The following is a 19,319-nucleotide window of genomic DNA, read 5'->3' on the forward strand; positions in this document are numbered from 1 at the left end:
ATATCTGGTGACATGGACGGACGGATGGACGGACGTAAACAACAATCATCATCCGTACACTCATGGCCAAGATGGAATTTTGTAAAGAAAGGTTCCTTTTACCCAGGGTCTTGCCATGGTTTATTGCCAAGAATTTGACAAAGTGGAAATAATTCTCTTTGTCTCAGTTTGACATGTTTAACCCTCGCCATGGTTGATTTTTATCCTTCTTGTCAACCTAGAGTATCTGATGATGTTGCAACATTGCCTTGGATTGAATTTATGTTTTCTTTTTGATCCTTCACAGCTTAAATATTCTTTAAATACCAAAATTGCATTATATTAATTCGGCTTTTCTTAAATGCCATACATGCCATTGAGGTAAAAATGTTTTTTTCTCTTCTCGATTTCTTTGAGTCTGTGATCCGAGGACTGTAATGGAATCTTCTATATATGGCCCTTTATGTCATTATTTTGGCAATTTTAAGTTGTTTTTATAGCAAATCTGGTTTTAACATAATTTTTTGTCACAACAAAGAGCATGACCGAGAGAGGGATCAACTAAATTAGATTCAATTATTAAATTGGAAATGTTACCCGAACGGTTAGGCAAGGTGTCTTAATACTATGTTGGCCTATATAAAGATTCCCAGTTCCAAGAAATGTTTTGTGTTCATCATTAGGAATGGCCCTTGCAATACTCCCGGAGAATGAATGAATAAAACAATAGATTTTGGATTCAAACAAGTGGCCATAACCAACGTACTGAAATATAAGCTTCATAGGTTCCATAAATTTTGCCTTTGTCCTAATGATTTTGGTATTGATTCCAAGTCAAAGAAGCGGAGGAGCAATACGATTCGGCTGTAATTTGGTATATAGTGTTAGTATATGATCTCTAACAGCCATGCAAAAATTGGTCCACATCGGTCCATAATTATATAGAGCCCCCATATAAACCGATCCCCCGATTTGGCTTGCGGAGTTTCATGGATGAGCAAAATTCATCCGATTCGGTTGAATTGGCCCATATCGGTCCATAATTATATATAAACGCCATTTAAATCGATCCCCAGATTTGACATCCGGAGCTCTTGGAAGAGCAAAATTCATCCGATCCGGTTGAAATTTGGTACGTGGTGAAATTTGGTGGTGGTCATGAATTAACGTTATTTTCGCTCTAGGACACATATTTAAGGAGTTATGGCCAAAATAAGTATTAGTTATACAGAGCCAATCCCCAAAAGCAATCTACCAAAATTGTATTCCTATAGAAAATTTTGTCAAAATGTTATTTCTATAGAAAATATTGTCAAACTTTTATTTCTATATAAAATTTGGTCAAAATCAGGGATCAGGAGCGGAGCGGAGCGGAGCAAGCCCTTTTTTTGCCAGAGCGGGAGCGGCATTTCTAAAATCCGGAGCGGAGCGGTTTCCAAATGAAAAACCTCTCCGCTCCGAATAAAATATTACTTGAATGAAATGTGTAACTTTGAAATTACACTGTGTAGGTAATTTCAAATATAGCTAGTACTTAGCGCAGTGTGAGTAAACGTTTAAAATGTACGATATGTATTTTTGTACGTACGTACATTGGGGAAAACACAACGTGTTTTTTTGGTAATTGTTTTCAAAAACGGCAAATGTCAAAATATATCTCTAGTACGTGTTGTAAAAGTAACAACAGTACTTTCGATCAATTTCATCCCGTATTACTACAAAGATGTTTGTAATGAACGTCAAATAAATGCAATTAAACGGTCTTATTTATATTAAATTTTTTAGTTTTCTACACTGAAAAAAATATTGTCGTGAAGTCAAAGATTTCATGTCCTTAGAATAAGAATGCAAATTTTGCTTAACATGGAAGACGCATTTCTCTAAAATAAAGTTTTTTTCCTTGTCCAAAAGTCAATAAAGTTTTGAATGAAGTTGTAATGTCCTTATAATTAAGTGATTTTACTTAAAAATGTGTATCATAAGATGAAAGATAAAATTTTTGAGGTAAGGTCAACGTGACTTTAATAATTAAGAAAAATTCTTTAAAATTAATAAAATTGTCTTTAAATTTGTTTCCTTTTTGCATCTTGCCTACAAAGCAAAAATCGTTAAAAAATAAGACTTGTTTTTCAACACTTTATTTTAATGACGCTTTTTACTTGAAACATAGCATAATTTCTACTGGAAGTCGAGTCTTAATATGGAAAATAACATTGTCGTTAACTCGTTTTTAAAGGATTTTGATAACAAATGGCGAAAAAAATTTAAAAAATGAAAAATTAAAATTTGCTTCCTAGAAGCAAGTACATAACCCCCAAATTTAAAAGAGAATTGCGTTTTTAAAATATCCTTACTTGTATTCTCCGCTTCTTTGGCTCGGAATTAATACCCAAACTGTTAAAGTAAAGACAAAATCTTTGGAACCGGGCATGCTTTTTTCAGTGTAAGGACATTCATATTTGCTTTACTATTGTACTATATCCTAGCATTCTCTTATTTCTGATATTAGTTCTCGAAAATTTAATTAAAATTATGGATAGTTTAAATTTTGGTTGAAAAATGTGAGCATATACATTTATTTTAATTTGTTCTCACATTGAAAACTAATGACTTGATTTGTATTATTGCATGTTATCTACTTTTTTTGAGAACGAACATTTCTTAAAAACGCTGTTCGAAAATGTATTTTTACAATAAAGGAGAAAAAAGCGAAAAACAGTAGATCTGAGTAAGAATATTCGTAGGTATCAGCGTTGCCAGAATTGTTTCACCAAAAACCGCTAGATTTGCCCAAAAAAATAGCTAAAAAAAGCTAAAAAATGCTAAAAAATAGCTAGAAAAAAAGCTAAATTTTTTTGTATCAAAAGTCACATTTTTGATTGATATTTAACAAACTTAAAGGCTTTATTTCACTTACAATGCATATTATTTTCATTTTAATTCCACTTCTGTGAGACTGTAACAATATCTAAGGCATATTAGCTCTGTTTGAGTATTCGATACATTTTGATTACTATCACAAATTTTTTACTGGAAGTCCTTCGTTTTGTGGGAGCTACCTTCCCAACACCTCTATTTTATTTACTTGTTATTTTAAAATATTAAATAATCTAAGCATGCTTTGGATTTGGTAAAAAAAAAATGATTTGTAATTTTTTTAAATAAAATTTTAGTTTTGTTTTGAAATTGTGAGAAATTCGAAATACATTACTTTTATTTAAATTGTAGAAAATACCTACAGTTTACATTTCCCAGTAAAAACATTTTCATTTTCTTCATGAGCTATCAAAGTGCTTTAAAAATGTGCTAACGCCAACTTAAATTTCCAAATTCAGACTCGACTTCAAGTAGAAATTATTGTATGTATACGTTTTTAAAATAAAGTGTTGAAAAACATCTTCATCTTCTTTTGAACGCTATTTTAGTTTGTGGTTAAGATGCAAAAACTCCTCACATTTAAAGACTATTTCATTAATTCTTCCTTCTTTCATGAAAACATACCCATTTTTAAGTTGAATCACTTAATTATGAGGACAAAACGACTTTATCGCCTTTTGGACAAGGAAAACAGTTTATATAAAAGAAATTCACAAATGCTATTATAACCAAAATTCGCGTTCGTATTTTAAGGAGACGACAATATTTTTTCAGTGCACAAAGCTATTCACATCTACTATTTTAATTTAGTAATATCGTAATAACTTTAGAATATTATAATAACATAAAAAAGATAAACGAGTCAAATGATAATATTCCCAATAATTTACTGACAGTTTATCTAACAAATTTGTATGGTAATAGTAGATTTAAAGTTTTCCATAAATTTTATGTATATAATGGAAAAAACTTTACAACAAGGTGTATTTGCTACAAAAATGCCCGCATAATGGCTGGACTCATTATTAATGTTTCAACTGAGCTTTGAAATATGTGGAAACCCTTATACTTGCAGCAAGGCTTAGATAAAAACGCCGATTTATCCATATTTCAATAGAAACATGTCGAAAATAAAAAAAGCCAAAAATAGCTAAAAGGGTCATGAAAAAAAAGCCAGAAAAAAAGCTAAAAGCTAAATGCATTTTTTTCCCGCTAAACGTCTTCAAAAAAAGCCAAATCTAGCGGGAAAAAGCTAAATTGGCAACGCTGGTCTTAAAAGTATCCTTACTTGTATTCTCTGCTTCTTTGGCTCGGAATCAATACCAAATTTTTTAAAGTAAAGACAAAATCTTTGGAACCGGGCATGCTTTTTTTTCAGTGTATATATATATTCTGGGTCGTGGTGAAATTCTGAGTCGATCTAAGCACGTCCGTCCGTCCGTCTGTTGAAATCACGCTAACTTCCGAACGAAACAAGCTATTGACTTGAAACTTGGCACAAGTAGTTGTTATTATTGTATTGTGGCCCACAAAAGTGGGCCATAGCGGACACTTTTACGTATAGCCCCCATATAAACCGACGCTCAGATTTGGCTTGCGGAGCCTCTTGGAAGGAGCAAAATTCATCAGATTCGGTTGAAATTTGGTACATGGTGTTAATATATGGTCTCTAACAACTATGCAAAAATTGGTCCACATCGGTCCACAATTACATATAGCCCCCATATAAACCGATGATCCCCCGATTTGGCTTGCGGAGCCTCTAAGAGAACCAAATTTCATCCAATTTGGTACATAGTGTTAGTATATGGTCTCTAACAACCATGCAAAAATTGGTCCACATCGGCCAATAATTATATATAGCTCCCATATAAACCGATCCCTAGATGTGATCTCCGGAGTTTCATAGATGAGCAAAATTCATCAGATTCGGTTGAAATTTGGTACATGGTGTAAGTATATGATATCTAACAACCGTGCAAAAATTGGTCCATATCCGTCCATAATTATATGTAGCCCCCATATAAACCGATCCCCAGATTTGAGATCCGAAGCCCATTGGAATAGCAAAATTCACCCGATCCTGCTGAAATTTGGTACGTGGTGTTAGTTTATGGTCTCTAACAACCATGCAAAAATTGGTCCATACCGGTCTTAATTATATATAAACCCCATTTAAACCGATCCCCAGATTTGACCTCCGGAGCTCTTCGAGGAGAAAAATTCATCCGATCCGGTTGAAATTTGGTACGTGGTGAAATTTGGTACATTGCGTTGGTATATGACCGCTAAAACCATGCCAAAAATGGTCCATATCGGTCTATAGTTATATATAGCCAATCCCCAAAAACAATGTACCAAAATTGTATTTCTATAGAAAATTTTGTCAAAATGTTATTTCTATAGAATATTTTGTCAAAATTTTATTGATATAGAAAATTTTGTTTACTATCAGTAGCCATATCAAGGGTGATATTAAAGGATGATACGGTCAAAATTTGGTCAAGGGAAAACGCGTGTAAATCGGTGAAATCGTTTATTTAAAAAATCAAATTAAATTTCTTTTTCAAGTTCAATTAGCATAAAATTCAGGAAAAATATTCAGTTAGGCTTTCGCTTTTCTAAATCCGAATTGCCGGGCCTCACGCTTGACACCTGCCATCAGATTTTGTACAGCCACCTTGTCCACCTTCTTCGCCGCAGAAAGCCAGTTTGCCTTGAACTGCTGCTCGTCCTTAGCAGTTTTTTTGGTCTTCTTTAGGTTCCGCTTGACAATAGCCCAGCATTTCTCAATTGGGCGGAGCTCTGGCGTGTTGGGAGGGTTCTTGTCCTTGGAAACCACCTGCACGTTGTTGGCGGCGTACCACTCCATGGCCTTTTTACCGTAATGGCAAGATGCCAAATCCGGCCAAAACAATACGGAACAACCGTGTTTCTTCAGGAAAGGCAGCAGACGTTTATTCAAACACTCTTTCAAGTAAATTTCTTGGTTGATAGTCCCGGAAGCTATGAAAATGCTGCTTTTCAAGCCACAGGTACAGATGGCTTGCCAAACCAGATATTTCTTTGCGAACTTTGACAGTTTTATGTGCTTGAAAATATCTGCTACCTTTCCCCTTCCTTTTGCCGTATAAAACTCATGTCCCGGAAGCTGCTTGTAGTCGGCTTTGACGTAGGTTTCGTCGTCCATTACCACGCAGTCAAGCTTCGTCAGCATCGTCGTGTACAGCCTCCGTGATCGCGCTGTGGCCGTCGTATTTTGTTTATCATCGCGATTTGGAGTCACTACTTCCTGTAAGTCAATAGTCCGGCTCGTTTTTTGGCTCGATGCACGGTTGTAGACGATGCACCCAGTTTATTTGCGGCATCTCGGAGAGAGAGGTTAGGGTTTGGTTTGAAACTACCGGCAACTCTCTTTGTCGTCTCAGCGGCTTCCGGTTTTCGATTTCCCCCCGATCCAGACTTCCTGGCTGTCGACAAACGTTCCCCAAACACTTTAATTACATTTGTAACGGTTGATTTGGCAACTTTTAGCGATTTTGCCAGCTTTGCGTGCGAGTAGCTCGGATTTTCGCGATGCGCGAGCAAAATTTTGATACGCTGCTCTTCTTGCTTGGACGGCATTTTGACAACTGAAGGGTGAATTCCAAAATCAAAATAGGAGCACCATTCTACACACACACCTTCAAAATGAGTGGTGTTGAGGTTTTTTAAATGCAAAATTGAAAGAAATACGTGAAGTTTATATTGACCAAATTTTTACCGTATCACCCTTTACAACGCCTTGTGGCAATCCCCTTGTGGTCTTAGCCTTTCTTATGGAGTTTCCAAGTTCAACTTCTATGTTTATAAAAAAACATCTTCCACACCATTCTCCTCTAATGCCAGTACTGAAATCGGAAGGTTACCCATTTAAATAAGTTTCATGCTATAACATGAAGGATGATAGGATTCATTGAGATCTACTATAAAAACAGGGAGCCACCGTGGTATAATGGGTAGCATGCCCGCCTTGCATGGGTTCAAACCACGGTTGCCACAGTTGATAGAATTCTACCAAAAATGGTAGATTTTTTACTGTTTGGTAGAAATATAGAAATAAACTTTTGAGAAAATTTTCTATAGAAATAAAATTTTGATAAGATTTTCTATAGAAGTAAAATTCTGACAAAATTTTGAAAACATTTTCTATAGAAATAAAATTTTGAGCAAATTTTCTATAGAAATAAAATTTTAAGAAAATTTCCTATAGAAATAAAATTTTGAGAAAATTTTCTATAGAAATATATTTTGACAAAATTTTCTAGAGAAATAGAAAAATTTTCAATAGAAATAAAATTTTGACAACATTTTTTAATTAAAGAAATAAAATTTTGACAACATTTTTTAATTAAAGAAATAAAATACGGACAAAATTTTCTATAGAAATAAAATTTTGACAAAATTTTGAGAGAATTTTCTATAGAAATAAAATTTTGAGAAAAATTTCTATAGAAATAAAATTTTACGAAAATTTTCTGTAGAAATAACATTTTGAGAAAATTTTCTTTAGAAACAAAATTTTTACAACATTTTCTATAGAAATAAAATTTTGACAAAATTCTCTATAAAAATAAGATTTTGACAAAATTTTCTATAGAAATAAAATTTTGAGAAAATTTTCTATAGAAATAAAATTTGATTATTAATTTTGTCCGGCTTGGGGTCATACAAACAATCGATTATTGATGTGTTTTAATATTTATTTATTAAATATTAAAACGCATCAATAATCGATTGTTTCTATGACCTCAAGCCGAACCAAATTAATAATCAGAATAATCATCAAATAACAGGTTGGCTAATAAGTCCCCGGTCTAACAAAGAAAAACACATTTTTTTGTCAAAATTCGTTTTTAAAGGGTGATACGGTCAAAATTTGGTCAATATAAACTTGACGTATTTCATTCAATTTTGCATTTAAAAAACCTGAACACCCTTCATTTTGAAGGTGTGTGTGTGTGGAATGTTGCTCCTATTTTGATTTTGGAATTCACTCTTCAGTTGTCAAAATGCCGTCTAAGCAAGAAGAGCAGCGTATCAAAATTTTGCTCGCGCATTGCGAAAATCTGAGCTACTCGCACGCAAAGCTGGCAAAATCGCTAAAAGTTGCCAAATCAACCGTTACAAATGTAATTAAAGTGTTTGGGGAACGTTTGTCGACAGCCAGGAAGTCTGGATCGGGGGGAAATCGAAAACCGGAAGCCGCTGAGACGACAAAGAGAGTTGCCGGTAGTTTCAAGCGAAACCCTAACCTCTCTCTCCGAGATGCCGCAAATAAACTGGGTGCATCGTCTACAACCGTGCATTGAGCCAAAAAACGAGCCGGACTATCGACTTACAAGAAGGTAGTGACTCCAAATCGAGATGATAAACAAAATACGACGGCCAAAGCGCGATCCCGGAGGCTGTACACGACGATGCTGACGAAGTTTGACTGCGTGGTAATGGACGACGAAACCTATGTCAAGGCCGACTACAAGCAGCTTCCGGGACATGAGTTTTATACGGCAAAAGGAAAGGTAGCAGATATTTTCAAACACATAAAACTGTCAAAGTTCGCAAAGAAATATCTGGTTTGGCAAGTTATCTGTACCTGTGGCTTGAAAAGCAGCATTTTCATAGCTTCCGGGACTATCAACCAAGAAATTTACTTGAAAGAGTGTTTGAATAAACGTCTGCTGCCTTTCCTGAAGAAACACGGTTGTTCCGTGTTTCGGCGTACCATGGAGTGGTACGCCGCCAAAAACGTGCAGGTGGTTTCCAAGGACAAGAACCCTCCCAACACGCCAGAGCTCCGCCCAATTGAGAAATACTGGGCTATTGTCAAGCGGAACCTAAAGAAGACCAAAAAAACTGCTAAGGACGAGCAGCAGTTCAAGGCAAACTGGCTTTCTGCGGCGAAGAAGGTGGCTGTACAAAATCTGATGGCAGGTGTCAAGCGTGAGGCCCGGCAATTCGGATTTGGAAAAGCGAAAGCCTAACTGAATATTTTTCCTGAATTTTATACTAATTGAACTTGAAAAAAATTTAATTTGATTTTTTAAATAAACGATTTCACCGATTTACACGCGTTTTCCCTTGACCAAATTTTGACCGTATCACCCTTTAAACCGATCCCCAGATTTGGATTGCGGAGCCTGTAAGAGAAGCAAATTTCATCCGATCCGGCTGAAATTTGGTACATGGTGTAAGTATGTGGTCTCTAACAACTGCGCAAAAATTGGTTCACATCGATCCACAATTATATATAGCCCCCCGATTTGGCTTGCGGAGCCTCTAAGAGAAGCAAATCCAATCGGGCTATAATTTGGTATATAGTGTTAGTATATGGTATCTAACAACCGTGCAAAAATTGGTCCATATCCGTCCATAATTATATGTATCCCCCATATAAACCGATCCCCAGATTTAAGCTCCGAAGCCCATTGGAATAGCAAAATTCACCCGATCCTGTTGAAATTTGGTACGTGGTGTTAATTTATGGTCTATAACAACCATGCAAAAATTGGTCCATACCGGTCTTAATTATATATAAACCCCATTTAAACCGAACCGATGCGGAGCTCTTCGAGGAGCAAAATTCATCCGATCCGTTTGAAATTTGGTACGTCGTAAAATTTGGTGCATTGCGCTAGTATATGGCCGCTAAAAACCATGCCAAAATTGGTCCATATCGGTCTATAGTTATATATAGCCAATCCCCAAAAACAATGTACCAAAATTGTATTTCTATAGAAAATTTTATTTGTATAGAAAATTTTATCAAAAATTTATTTCTATAGAAAAATTTATTTTTTATTTATTATACAATTTTTATACCCTTCACCACTACTGTGGTACAGGGTATAATAAGTTTGTGCATTTGTATGTAACGCCAAGAAATAGTGGTCATAGACCCATCTTTTAGTATACCGATCGGCTTAGAATTAAATTCTCAGTCGATTTAGCGATGTCCGTCTGTCTGTCTGTCTGTCGATCTGTCTGTCTGTCTGTCCGTCCGTCCGTCTGTCAGTATATGTAATTTTGTGCACAAAGTACAGCTCGCAATTTAAGTCCGATCGCCCTCAAATTTGGCATAGGGCCGTTTCTTGGGACAGAGACAATCGCTATTGGTTTTGGAAAAAATCGGTTCAGATTTAGATATAGCTGCCGTATATATTTATCCCCGATGTGGTCATAGTTAGCGTGTTTATCAACCGATTTTCTTGAAATGCCGTACATCCAAATATTTTATGAATCTCGAAAATCTTGCAAAATATCATCCAAATCGGTTCAGATTTAGATATAGCTCGCTTATATATCTTTCGTCCGATTTAGACTCATATGACCACAGAGGCCAAAGTTTACTACCGATCTTCGTGAAATTTTGCACAGAGGGTAGTATTGACATTCTACCGATGCTTGGTAAATTTGATTGAAATCGGTTTAAATTTTGATATAGCTCCCATATACATCTTTCGTCCGATTTGAACTTATATGGCCACAAAAGCCAGAGTTTTGCCGTGACTTACTTCAAATTTTATATATATATGGGAGCTATATCATATATATATATATATATATGGGAGCTATATCTAAATCTGAATCGATTTTGACCATATTTGGCACATACAATAGTATCGTTAAAAGTACCGCTTGTGCAAAATTTGAAGTAAGTCACGGCAAAACTCTGGCTTTTGTGGCCATATAAGTTCAAATCGGACGAAAGATGTATATGGGAGCTATATCTAAATTTAAACCGATTTCAATCAAATTTACCAAGCATCGGTAGAATGTCAATACTACCCTCTGTGCAAAATTTCACGAAGATCGGTAGTAAACTTTGGCCTCTGTGGTCATATGACAAAATACAATATATATATATATATATACAAATACAATATATATATATATATATATATATATATATATATATATATATATATATATATATATATATATATATATATATATATATATATATATATATATATATATATATATATATATATATATATATATATATATATATATATATATATATATATATATATATATATATATATATATATATATATATATATATATATATATATATATATATATATATATATATATATATATATATATATATATATATATATATTGTATTTGTATCTGGAAATGCAAACTTTTATATAGCTCCCAGCAAATTTTAAGTAGTTGAGATGGTAACACAAATGTTTGTCACCACTATGTAGTGAAGGGTATAATATAGTCGGCTCCGCCCGACTTTAGACTTTACTTACTTGTTTTTTATAAAGAAATAAAATTTTGAAAAAAATGTCGTTAGAAATAAAATTTTGGCAAAATTTTCTATAAAAATAAAATTTTAGTGAAAATTTTCTATAGAAATAAAATTTTGACAAAATTTTTTATAGAAATAAAAGTTAGACAATATTTTCTGACAAAATTTTCTATACAAAAAAAATTACAAAATTTTCTATAGAAATCAAATTTTGAGAAATTTTTCTATCGAAATAAAATTTTGACAAAGTTTTCTACAGAAACCAATGTGACAAAATATTCTATAGAAATACAAATTTGACAAAAGTTTCTTTAGAAATAGAAAAAGTTTCTATAGAGATAAAATTTTGGCAAAATTATTTTAAATAAATAAAATTTTGTCATATAAAATTTTTTTCTATAGAAATAAAATTTTGAGAAAATTTCTTATAGAAATAAAATTTTTGACAAGATTTTCTATAGTAATAAAATTTTAAAAAATTTTCATTAGAAATAAAATTTTGACAAAATATTCTATAGAAATAAAATATTAACAAAATTTTCTATAGAAATAAAATTTTGACAAAATTTTCTATAGAAAAAAAAATTGACAAAATTTTCTCCACTTTTGTATATTTTACAACCAACCTTACTCACCAAAGAGTTTTATTTCAATTATTAAAGGCTCTATATATATGTTCCAAAATCGTGATCAGACGGTAACAAAATTAAACGGAAATGTTCACAAAAAATAAAAACGGAATGTTCACGGTTTCATCCACGGACATTGACGATGTCATGAACGGCTTTGGTTTTTCTTTGGCCATGAAAAGTCTAAATCGTTAGATGTTATTATGGCAACTCCGCCGGTGGTGCAATGTGCTAAGGCGACTGTTGTGCAGACAACACAGGTTCTAGTCACCGTAGCGGATTTTTATACCCTTCACCACTACTGTGGTACAGGGTATAATAAGTTTGTGCATTTGTATGTAACGCCAAGAAGGAAAAGTCTGAGACCCATCGTTTAGTATACCGATCGTCTTAGAATTAAATTCTGAGTCGATTTAGCGATGTCCGTCTGTCTGTTGATGTATTTTTGTGTGCAAAGTACAGCTCGCAGTTTTAGTCCGATTGTCCTAAAATTTAGTACAGGGTCCTGTTTCGGCTCAAAGACGATCCCTATTGATTTTAGATATAGCTGCCATATATATTTTTCACCGATCTGGTCATAATTGGCGTGTATATCAACCGATCTTCCTCAAATTCCGTACATCCGAATATTTTATGAGTCTCAAAAAACTTGCAAAATATCAGCCAAATCGGTTCAGATTTAGATATAGCTCCCATATATAGCATTCGCCCGATTTACACTCATATGACCACAGAGGCCAATTTTTAACTCCGATTTAGTTGAAATTTTGCACAGGTCTACTTAGCATTGTTGCTATGCGTGGCAAATTTGGTTGAAATCGGTTCAGATTTAGATATAGCTCCCATACATATGTTTTTCTGATTTCGACAAAAATGGTCAAAATACCAACATTTTCCTTGTAAAATCGCCACTGCTTAGTCGAAAAGTTGTAAAAATGACTCTAATTTTCCTAAACTTCTTATACATATATATCGAGCGATAAATCATAAAAAAAAACTTTTGCGAAGTTTCCTTAAAATTGCTTCAGATTTAAATGTTTCCCATATTTTTCGTACTAACATTGTGTTCCACCCTAGTGCATTAGCCGACTTAAATTTTGAGTCTATTGATGTTGTAGAATTCTACCAAATTCTGTCCAGATCGAGTGATATTTAAATGTATGTATTTGGGACAACCCTTTATATATAGCGCCCAATATATTTGACGGATGTGATATGGTATCGAAAATTTAGATCTACAAAATGGTGCAGGGTATAATATAGTCGGCCCCGCCCAACTTTAGACTTTCCTTACTTGTTTTTTACTAACATTGTGTTCCACCCTAGTGCATTAGCCGACCTAAATTTTTAGACTATAGATTTTGTAGAAGTCTTTCAAATTCTGTCCAGATCGAGTGATATTTAAATGTATGTATTTGGGACAACCCTTTATATATAGCGCCCAATATATTTGACGGATGTGATATGGTATCGAAAATTTAGATCTACAAAGTGGTGCAGGGTATAATATAGTCGGCCCCGCCCGACTTTAGACTTTCCTTACTTGTTTTGTTATCAATTCGTAATCATCACCTTTTCAGATCAAGAACGCTGGTTGTTGTTTTGACCAAATGGAAACCATCGTTATCAAACGTGCACGCCGTTCACGATTTTTTCTATGGATGTTCTTTTGATTAGAAAAAGGGTTCATTCTATTTGTATAAGAATCAATTTGATTTGAGAAAGGTTTCATTTGAAGCGAAATGCTAAAAATTAAATACACAAGCTGTTGATATTAGCCTAAAGTATATGAATTGTAAAAGTTAATGTTTATATTGTCACAATTTAGAAAAACATATGGCAATTTTTTTTCTTATACATATTCAAATCAATTTAGCTAAGTTTTATAATTTGATGGTTTTCTAAATTAACCACATACATATATTTTGGTTTTTTATTTGCCCATTGATATAGTCTAATGGAGCCAAATTGCCATTAGGGTAATGTCAGCAAAAAAACATTTATAATCCTTTTTCTTTCAAAATGTGAAAAGACAAAGTACAAAGGCTTAAGGTTTATAACCCCATATTTCTTTTCTTTATTTTCTAAAATATAACAAAAAATAAAAAAACACTCACACAAAGTCACAAATGTTTCATGTTAAACACAATATTATTATGTTTTTCTTCATTCAATAATGCCTTATGATTATTGGCAATGAAATGAGAATAATACCCCCACCCCTCCTTTGCATTACATATATCATAGGTTTGCTATTATGAGAAGATCTCACTTTATGTTACATCTTACTCTCTTATTCTCCTCTCAGAATATCATATTCTCTAACTCTATTGAATACTTACTCATATACATGTTTATTGTATTCATAATCCTGAGGCATATAATAATCCTGTTGTTGTTGTTGGTGATGTTGATGCAGATGATTATGTTGTTGTTGTTGTTGATAAATATGACTGGTGTTGTTATTGTTGCTGTTAAGGGTTATTGTGGTAGCCCCTGTTGCTGTTGCATAGTAACCGGAACCATAATCCTCATAATAACCACAATTTGGATTATAATTTGTCATATTTAATTGAATGTGATTATTGAGGGAATGGGTGAGGGTAATATTGATTTTTTTGGTTTCTTTTTTAAATATAAGAGATATTTAATTTTATTTATTATATTTTTTAAGATTTTTTATATAATTTTTAAGAAATTTTAAGTAAATGTGATTATTGAGGGAATGGCTAAGGGTAATATTGATTTCTTGTTTGTTTTGTATATAGCAGAAAATTAATTTTATTTATAATAATTTTTAAGAATCTATTTTTTTCTATTTCTTGGTACACAAATATTGATTTTTTTTGTTTTTATAGCAGAAATATTATTTTTTTTATTATAATTTTCAAGATTTTTTTTTAATTTATTTTCTTTTTTGGTACACAAATTTGAAAAAAAAAAACAATTTTGTAAAATTTTGTATTTATTTTTTTTTTTGCTAAAATCACTTTTTTTTTAATATTCTGCTCTTTTCTCTTTGCTTTAGGGGCTTTATGTCTTATAGGCCTTTAATCCCCTATAGATTAATTAAATCAATTTTCTATATTTTTTTTCTATTATTTTATTTGTGTTAATTTTTCTTGTCACTTCTATTTGTTTAACAATAACTCTTCAGTTGATCGACAACGTTAATTGTTATGGATTTTCAACATAAAATTTGAAGAAGGTATTCTTCGCTTTGTAGTGGATTCTAGAGTGTATGTCATAAAAATTTTCAATAACTCCAATAAATTCTTCAGACACAATCAATACAAAGAACACCGACGTATATGTCACAAAATACAAAACAAATTAGTTAACATCCGCGGTCTCTTTAGAATCGAGAGCTTGTCAGAGAAGACACACGCACAGCCGACGCTTTCTTATCCCCCTAACAACCCACGGGATACTTTTGCAAAAAAAAACTTCCCAAAAATCGATGACTTTTTTCCTATGCTTTCAGCAGCTTAACTAAAGATATGGCTACACTGATAGTTGGATTACTGATCAATCGTTGGTTTGTTCACGTACCGTGGCGCTCTTCCGCACGACGTCTAAAGTGGGCGCAACAAAAATTCACTTTAAACGCCTGCAATCAGTTATTAAAGTCAAAAAGGTATTAAAAATGTGTGAACACCAAATCATATATTATGCGCGCGACTTCATTTACCCCATTCGCTGGTCTCTTGTCCCAATCGTTTTTGGGGGGTACCTTACCATTACTTATCATCGATATCGCTTGCCAGAGAGATAGCAATTTTTTCCCATATTTGCTTAAAGTGTTGTTGTTGTTGTTATGAGGTACTGAGATGGTCGCTCAATTGATCGGTCGGTGGTTGTTGGGGTACTTCTTGGACTATTTGTTTTTGTTTTTGTTTTCTAGGTTGTGTGGGTATTTGTTTATGTTGTTGCTCTTGTTGTTGTTGTGTACTTAAACCAAAGTACCAGTTAGTGTTGGTAGCATATATAATTCTTTTTTGTATTCATAGATATTTTTGTTCGAAACACCACCTCCGTTAGAGTATTGCTCGAGCTTGTTTTCCTTTTTTTTAACGTGGTTGTTGTTTTTCTTTTTTACTGCGATATCTGGCAATTTCGTTGTTGTTTGTGTATTGTTGTCAACAATAATGTTCCTAATAAACACAAGAGAGATATCGCTTGAAAAACATTCACATATATATAGAACATTAACAATACCATTGATCTCAATTGGGATCACTTGAAAATGAATACGAAGTGTACTCAATTGGATAAATTGGAACAATTTATCCTAGATTTTTATTTTAGCAAAGAATGTAAATAAAATAAATACGTACGTTAATATACGTTAATCAAGTTGATCGACTATAGTAGGTCAAGGAGAATCAAAATTAATAATATTAATTTTGATGTTTCCATAAATTAAATATTTAATTAATTTGTTTTAACAGAATTTAAATATATTTTCTATAGAAATTAAATTTTGACAAAATTTTCTATAGAAATACAATTTTGATTTAATAGAAATACAATTTTTGTTTGAAATAAAACGCAACAAAATGTTGACAAAATTTTATATAAAAATAAAATTTTGACGAAATTTTCTATAGAAATGAAAGTTTGACAACATTTTCCATAATAATAAAATTTTTAGAAAATTTCCTATAGATATAAAAAGTTGAGAGAATTTTCTATAGAAATGAAATTTTTAGAGAATTTTCTATAGAAATAAAATTTTGCGAAAATTTTCTATAGAAACGAAAAATTTTCTATAGAAATGAAAAATTTTCAATAGAAATTAAATTTTGAAAAATTTCTATAGAAATAAATTTGAAGAAAATTTTCCATGGAAATAAAATTTTGATAAAATATTCTATAGAAATAAAATTTTGACAAAATTTTCTATAGAAATAAAATTTTAACAAAATTTTCTATATCAATAAAATTTTGACAAAATTTTCTATAGAAATAACATTTTGACAAAATTTTCTATTTCAATAAAATTTTAACAAAATTTTCTATATCAATAATATTTAAAAAAAAAAATTCTATACACCCAGAGAAGGAATATGATCACCTCAAGCATGTTTTAAGAGCAAAATGTTATTTTTGGGTGGTGACCATGTAACATGGTTTTCACAACCATATTATTTTATCGGAAATCATGTATCTGATTTCGGCAAGCAGGTTATATTTGACGAGAAAATAACATTTTAGTGACAAACATGTTACATGGTCATCATACAAAAATAACATTTTGCTCTTAAAACATGTTTGAGGTGATCATATTCCTTCTCTGCGTGTACAGCCTCCGGGATCGCGCTTTGGCCGTCGTATTTTGTTTATCATCGCGATTTGGAGTCACTACCTTCTTGTAAGTCGATAGTCCGGCTCGTTTTTTGGCTCGATGCACGGTTGTAGACGATACACCCAGCTTATTTGCGGCATCTCGGAGAGAGAGGTTAGGGTTTCGCTTGAAACTACCGGCAACTCTCTTTGTCGTCTCAGCGGCTTCCGGTTTTCGATTTCCCCCCGATCCAGACTTCCCGGCTGTCGACAAACGTTCCCCAAACACTTTAATTATATTTGTAACGGTTGATTTGGCAACTTTCAGCGATTTTGCCAGCTTTGTGTGCGAGTAGCTCGGATTTTCGCAATGCGCGAGCAAAATTTTGATACGCTGCTCTTTTTGCTTGGACGGCATTTTGACAACTGAAGAGTGAATTCCAAAATCAAAATAAGAGCAACATTCTACACACACACACACCTTTAAAATGAGGGGTGTTCAGGTTTTTTAAATGCAAAATTGAAAGAAATACGTCAAGTTTATATTGACCAAATTTTGACCGTATCACCCTTTAGAAATAACATTTTGACAATTTTTTTTTAGAAATAACATTTTGACAAAATTTTCTATTGAAATAAAATTTTGACAAAATTTTCTATAGAGATACAATTTTGGTAGATTGTTTTTGGGTATTGGCTATATATAACTTTGGGTATTGGCTATATATAACATGCCAATTTTGGCATGTTTATTAGCGGCCATATACTAGTGCAATATACCAAATTTCACCACGTACCAAATTTCAACCGGATCGGATGAATTTTGCTCCTCGAAGAGCTCCGGAGGTCAAATCTGGGGATCGGTTTAAATGGGGTTTATATATAATTAAGACCGGTATGAACCAATTTTTGCATAGTTGTTAGAGACCATATACTAACACCACGTACCAAATTTCAACAGGATCGGGTGAAGTTTGCTATTCCAATGGGCTTCGGAGGTCAAATCTGGGGATCGATTTATATGGGGGCTACATATAGTTATGGACCCATATGGACCAATTTTTGCATGGTAGTTAGAGACCATATACTTACACTATGTACCAAATTATAGCCGGATCGGATGAAATTTGCTTCTCTTACAGGCTCCGCAATCCAAATCTGGGGATCGGTTTTAGAAGTGTGCACGTGACACGAAATTGTCGTGATTCACGAAAATTTTCGTGACTCACGCGTGAGTCGTGAGTCACGCTCATGGCAACGGCGTGAGTGTGCGTGAGCGTGTTTAACAAACCAAAATGTCGTGCGTGAGTCACGTAAATATTATTTTCTTGAGTGTGCGTGAGTAAAGATTTACGCTCACGAAAATATTCCCGCCCACCAACATAAAACGCTTAAGAGTTAAATTCATTTACAATTTTAGTGACACCTGGGATGTTAAGAGTGTAATAACGCTCTCGATTTTAGTAATGTTCAGTTTTTCGTGAGTCACGACATTTTTCGTGAGTCACGATATTTTTCGTGAGTCACGGTTTTTTTCGTGAGTCACGACATTTTCGTGCGTGAGTGTGCGTGAGTACAAATTTTTTTTTCGTGAGTCCTACCAAACAATATCGTGCGTGAGTGTGCGTGAGTAAGATTTTTCCGTCGTGAGTGTGCGTGAGTAAAATATTACTCACGTGCACACCTCTAATCGGTTTATATAGAGGCTATATATAAATATGGACCGATGTGGACCAATTTTAGCGTGAATGTTAGATACCATATAGTTACACCACGTACCAAATTTCAACCAGATCGGATGAAATTTGCTCCTCCAAGAGGATCCGCAAGCAAAATATGGGGATCGGTTTACATGGGAGCTATATATAATTATGGATCGATATGGACCATTTTTTGACTGGTTGTTAGATACCATATATTAACACCATGTACCAAATTTCAACCGGATCGGATGAAATTTGCTCCTCCAAGAGGACCCGCAAGCCAAATCTGGGGGTCGGTTTATATGGGGGCTATATATAATTATGAACCGATGTGGACCAATTTTTTGGTCATATACTTACACCACGTACCAAATTTCAACCGGGTCGGATGAAATTTGCTCCTACAAGAGGATCCGCAAGCAAAATCTGGGGGTCGGTTTATATACTTGTGCCAAGTTTCAAGTCGATAACTTGTTTCGTTCGGAAGTTAGCGTGATTTCCACAGACGGACGCATAGCCGGACAGTCGGACGGACGG

General features: G+C 33.5%; 1 protein-coding gene across 1 annotated transcript in view; it reads right to left on the bottom strand.

Moving 5' to 3' along the window:
• vnd (ventral nervous system defective) overlaps nt 1-15,428 on the bottom strand; it is a 107,985-nt gene extending 92,557 nt beyond the window's left edge. The window contains exon 1 of the mRNA XM_075300027.1: nt 14,136-15,428. Within this exon, the coding sequence (XP_075156142.1) occupies nt 14,136-14,359 (224 nt within the window). The 5' untranslated portion in view covers nt 14,360-15,428. The remainder of the gene's footprint in view (nt 1-14,135) is intronic.
• Between the last annotated feature and the right edge of the window lie 3,891 nt (nt 15,429-19,319).

Source organism: Haematobia irritans, chromosome 3 (genome assembly GCF_050003625.1).
Source record: "Haematobia irritans isolate KBUSLIRL chromosome 3, ASM5000362v1, whole genome shotgun sequence".
Lineage (NCBI taxonomy): Eukaryota > Metazoa > Arthropoda > Insecta > Diptera > Muscidae > Haematobia > Haematobia irritans.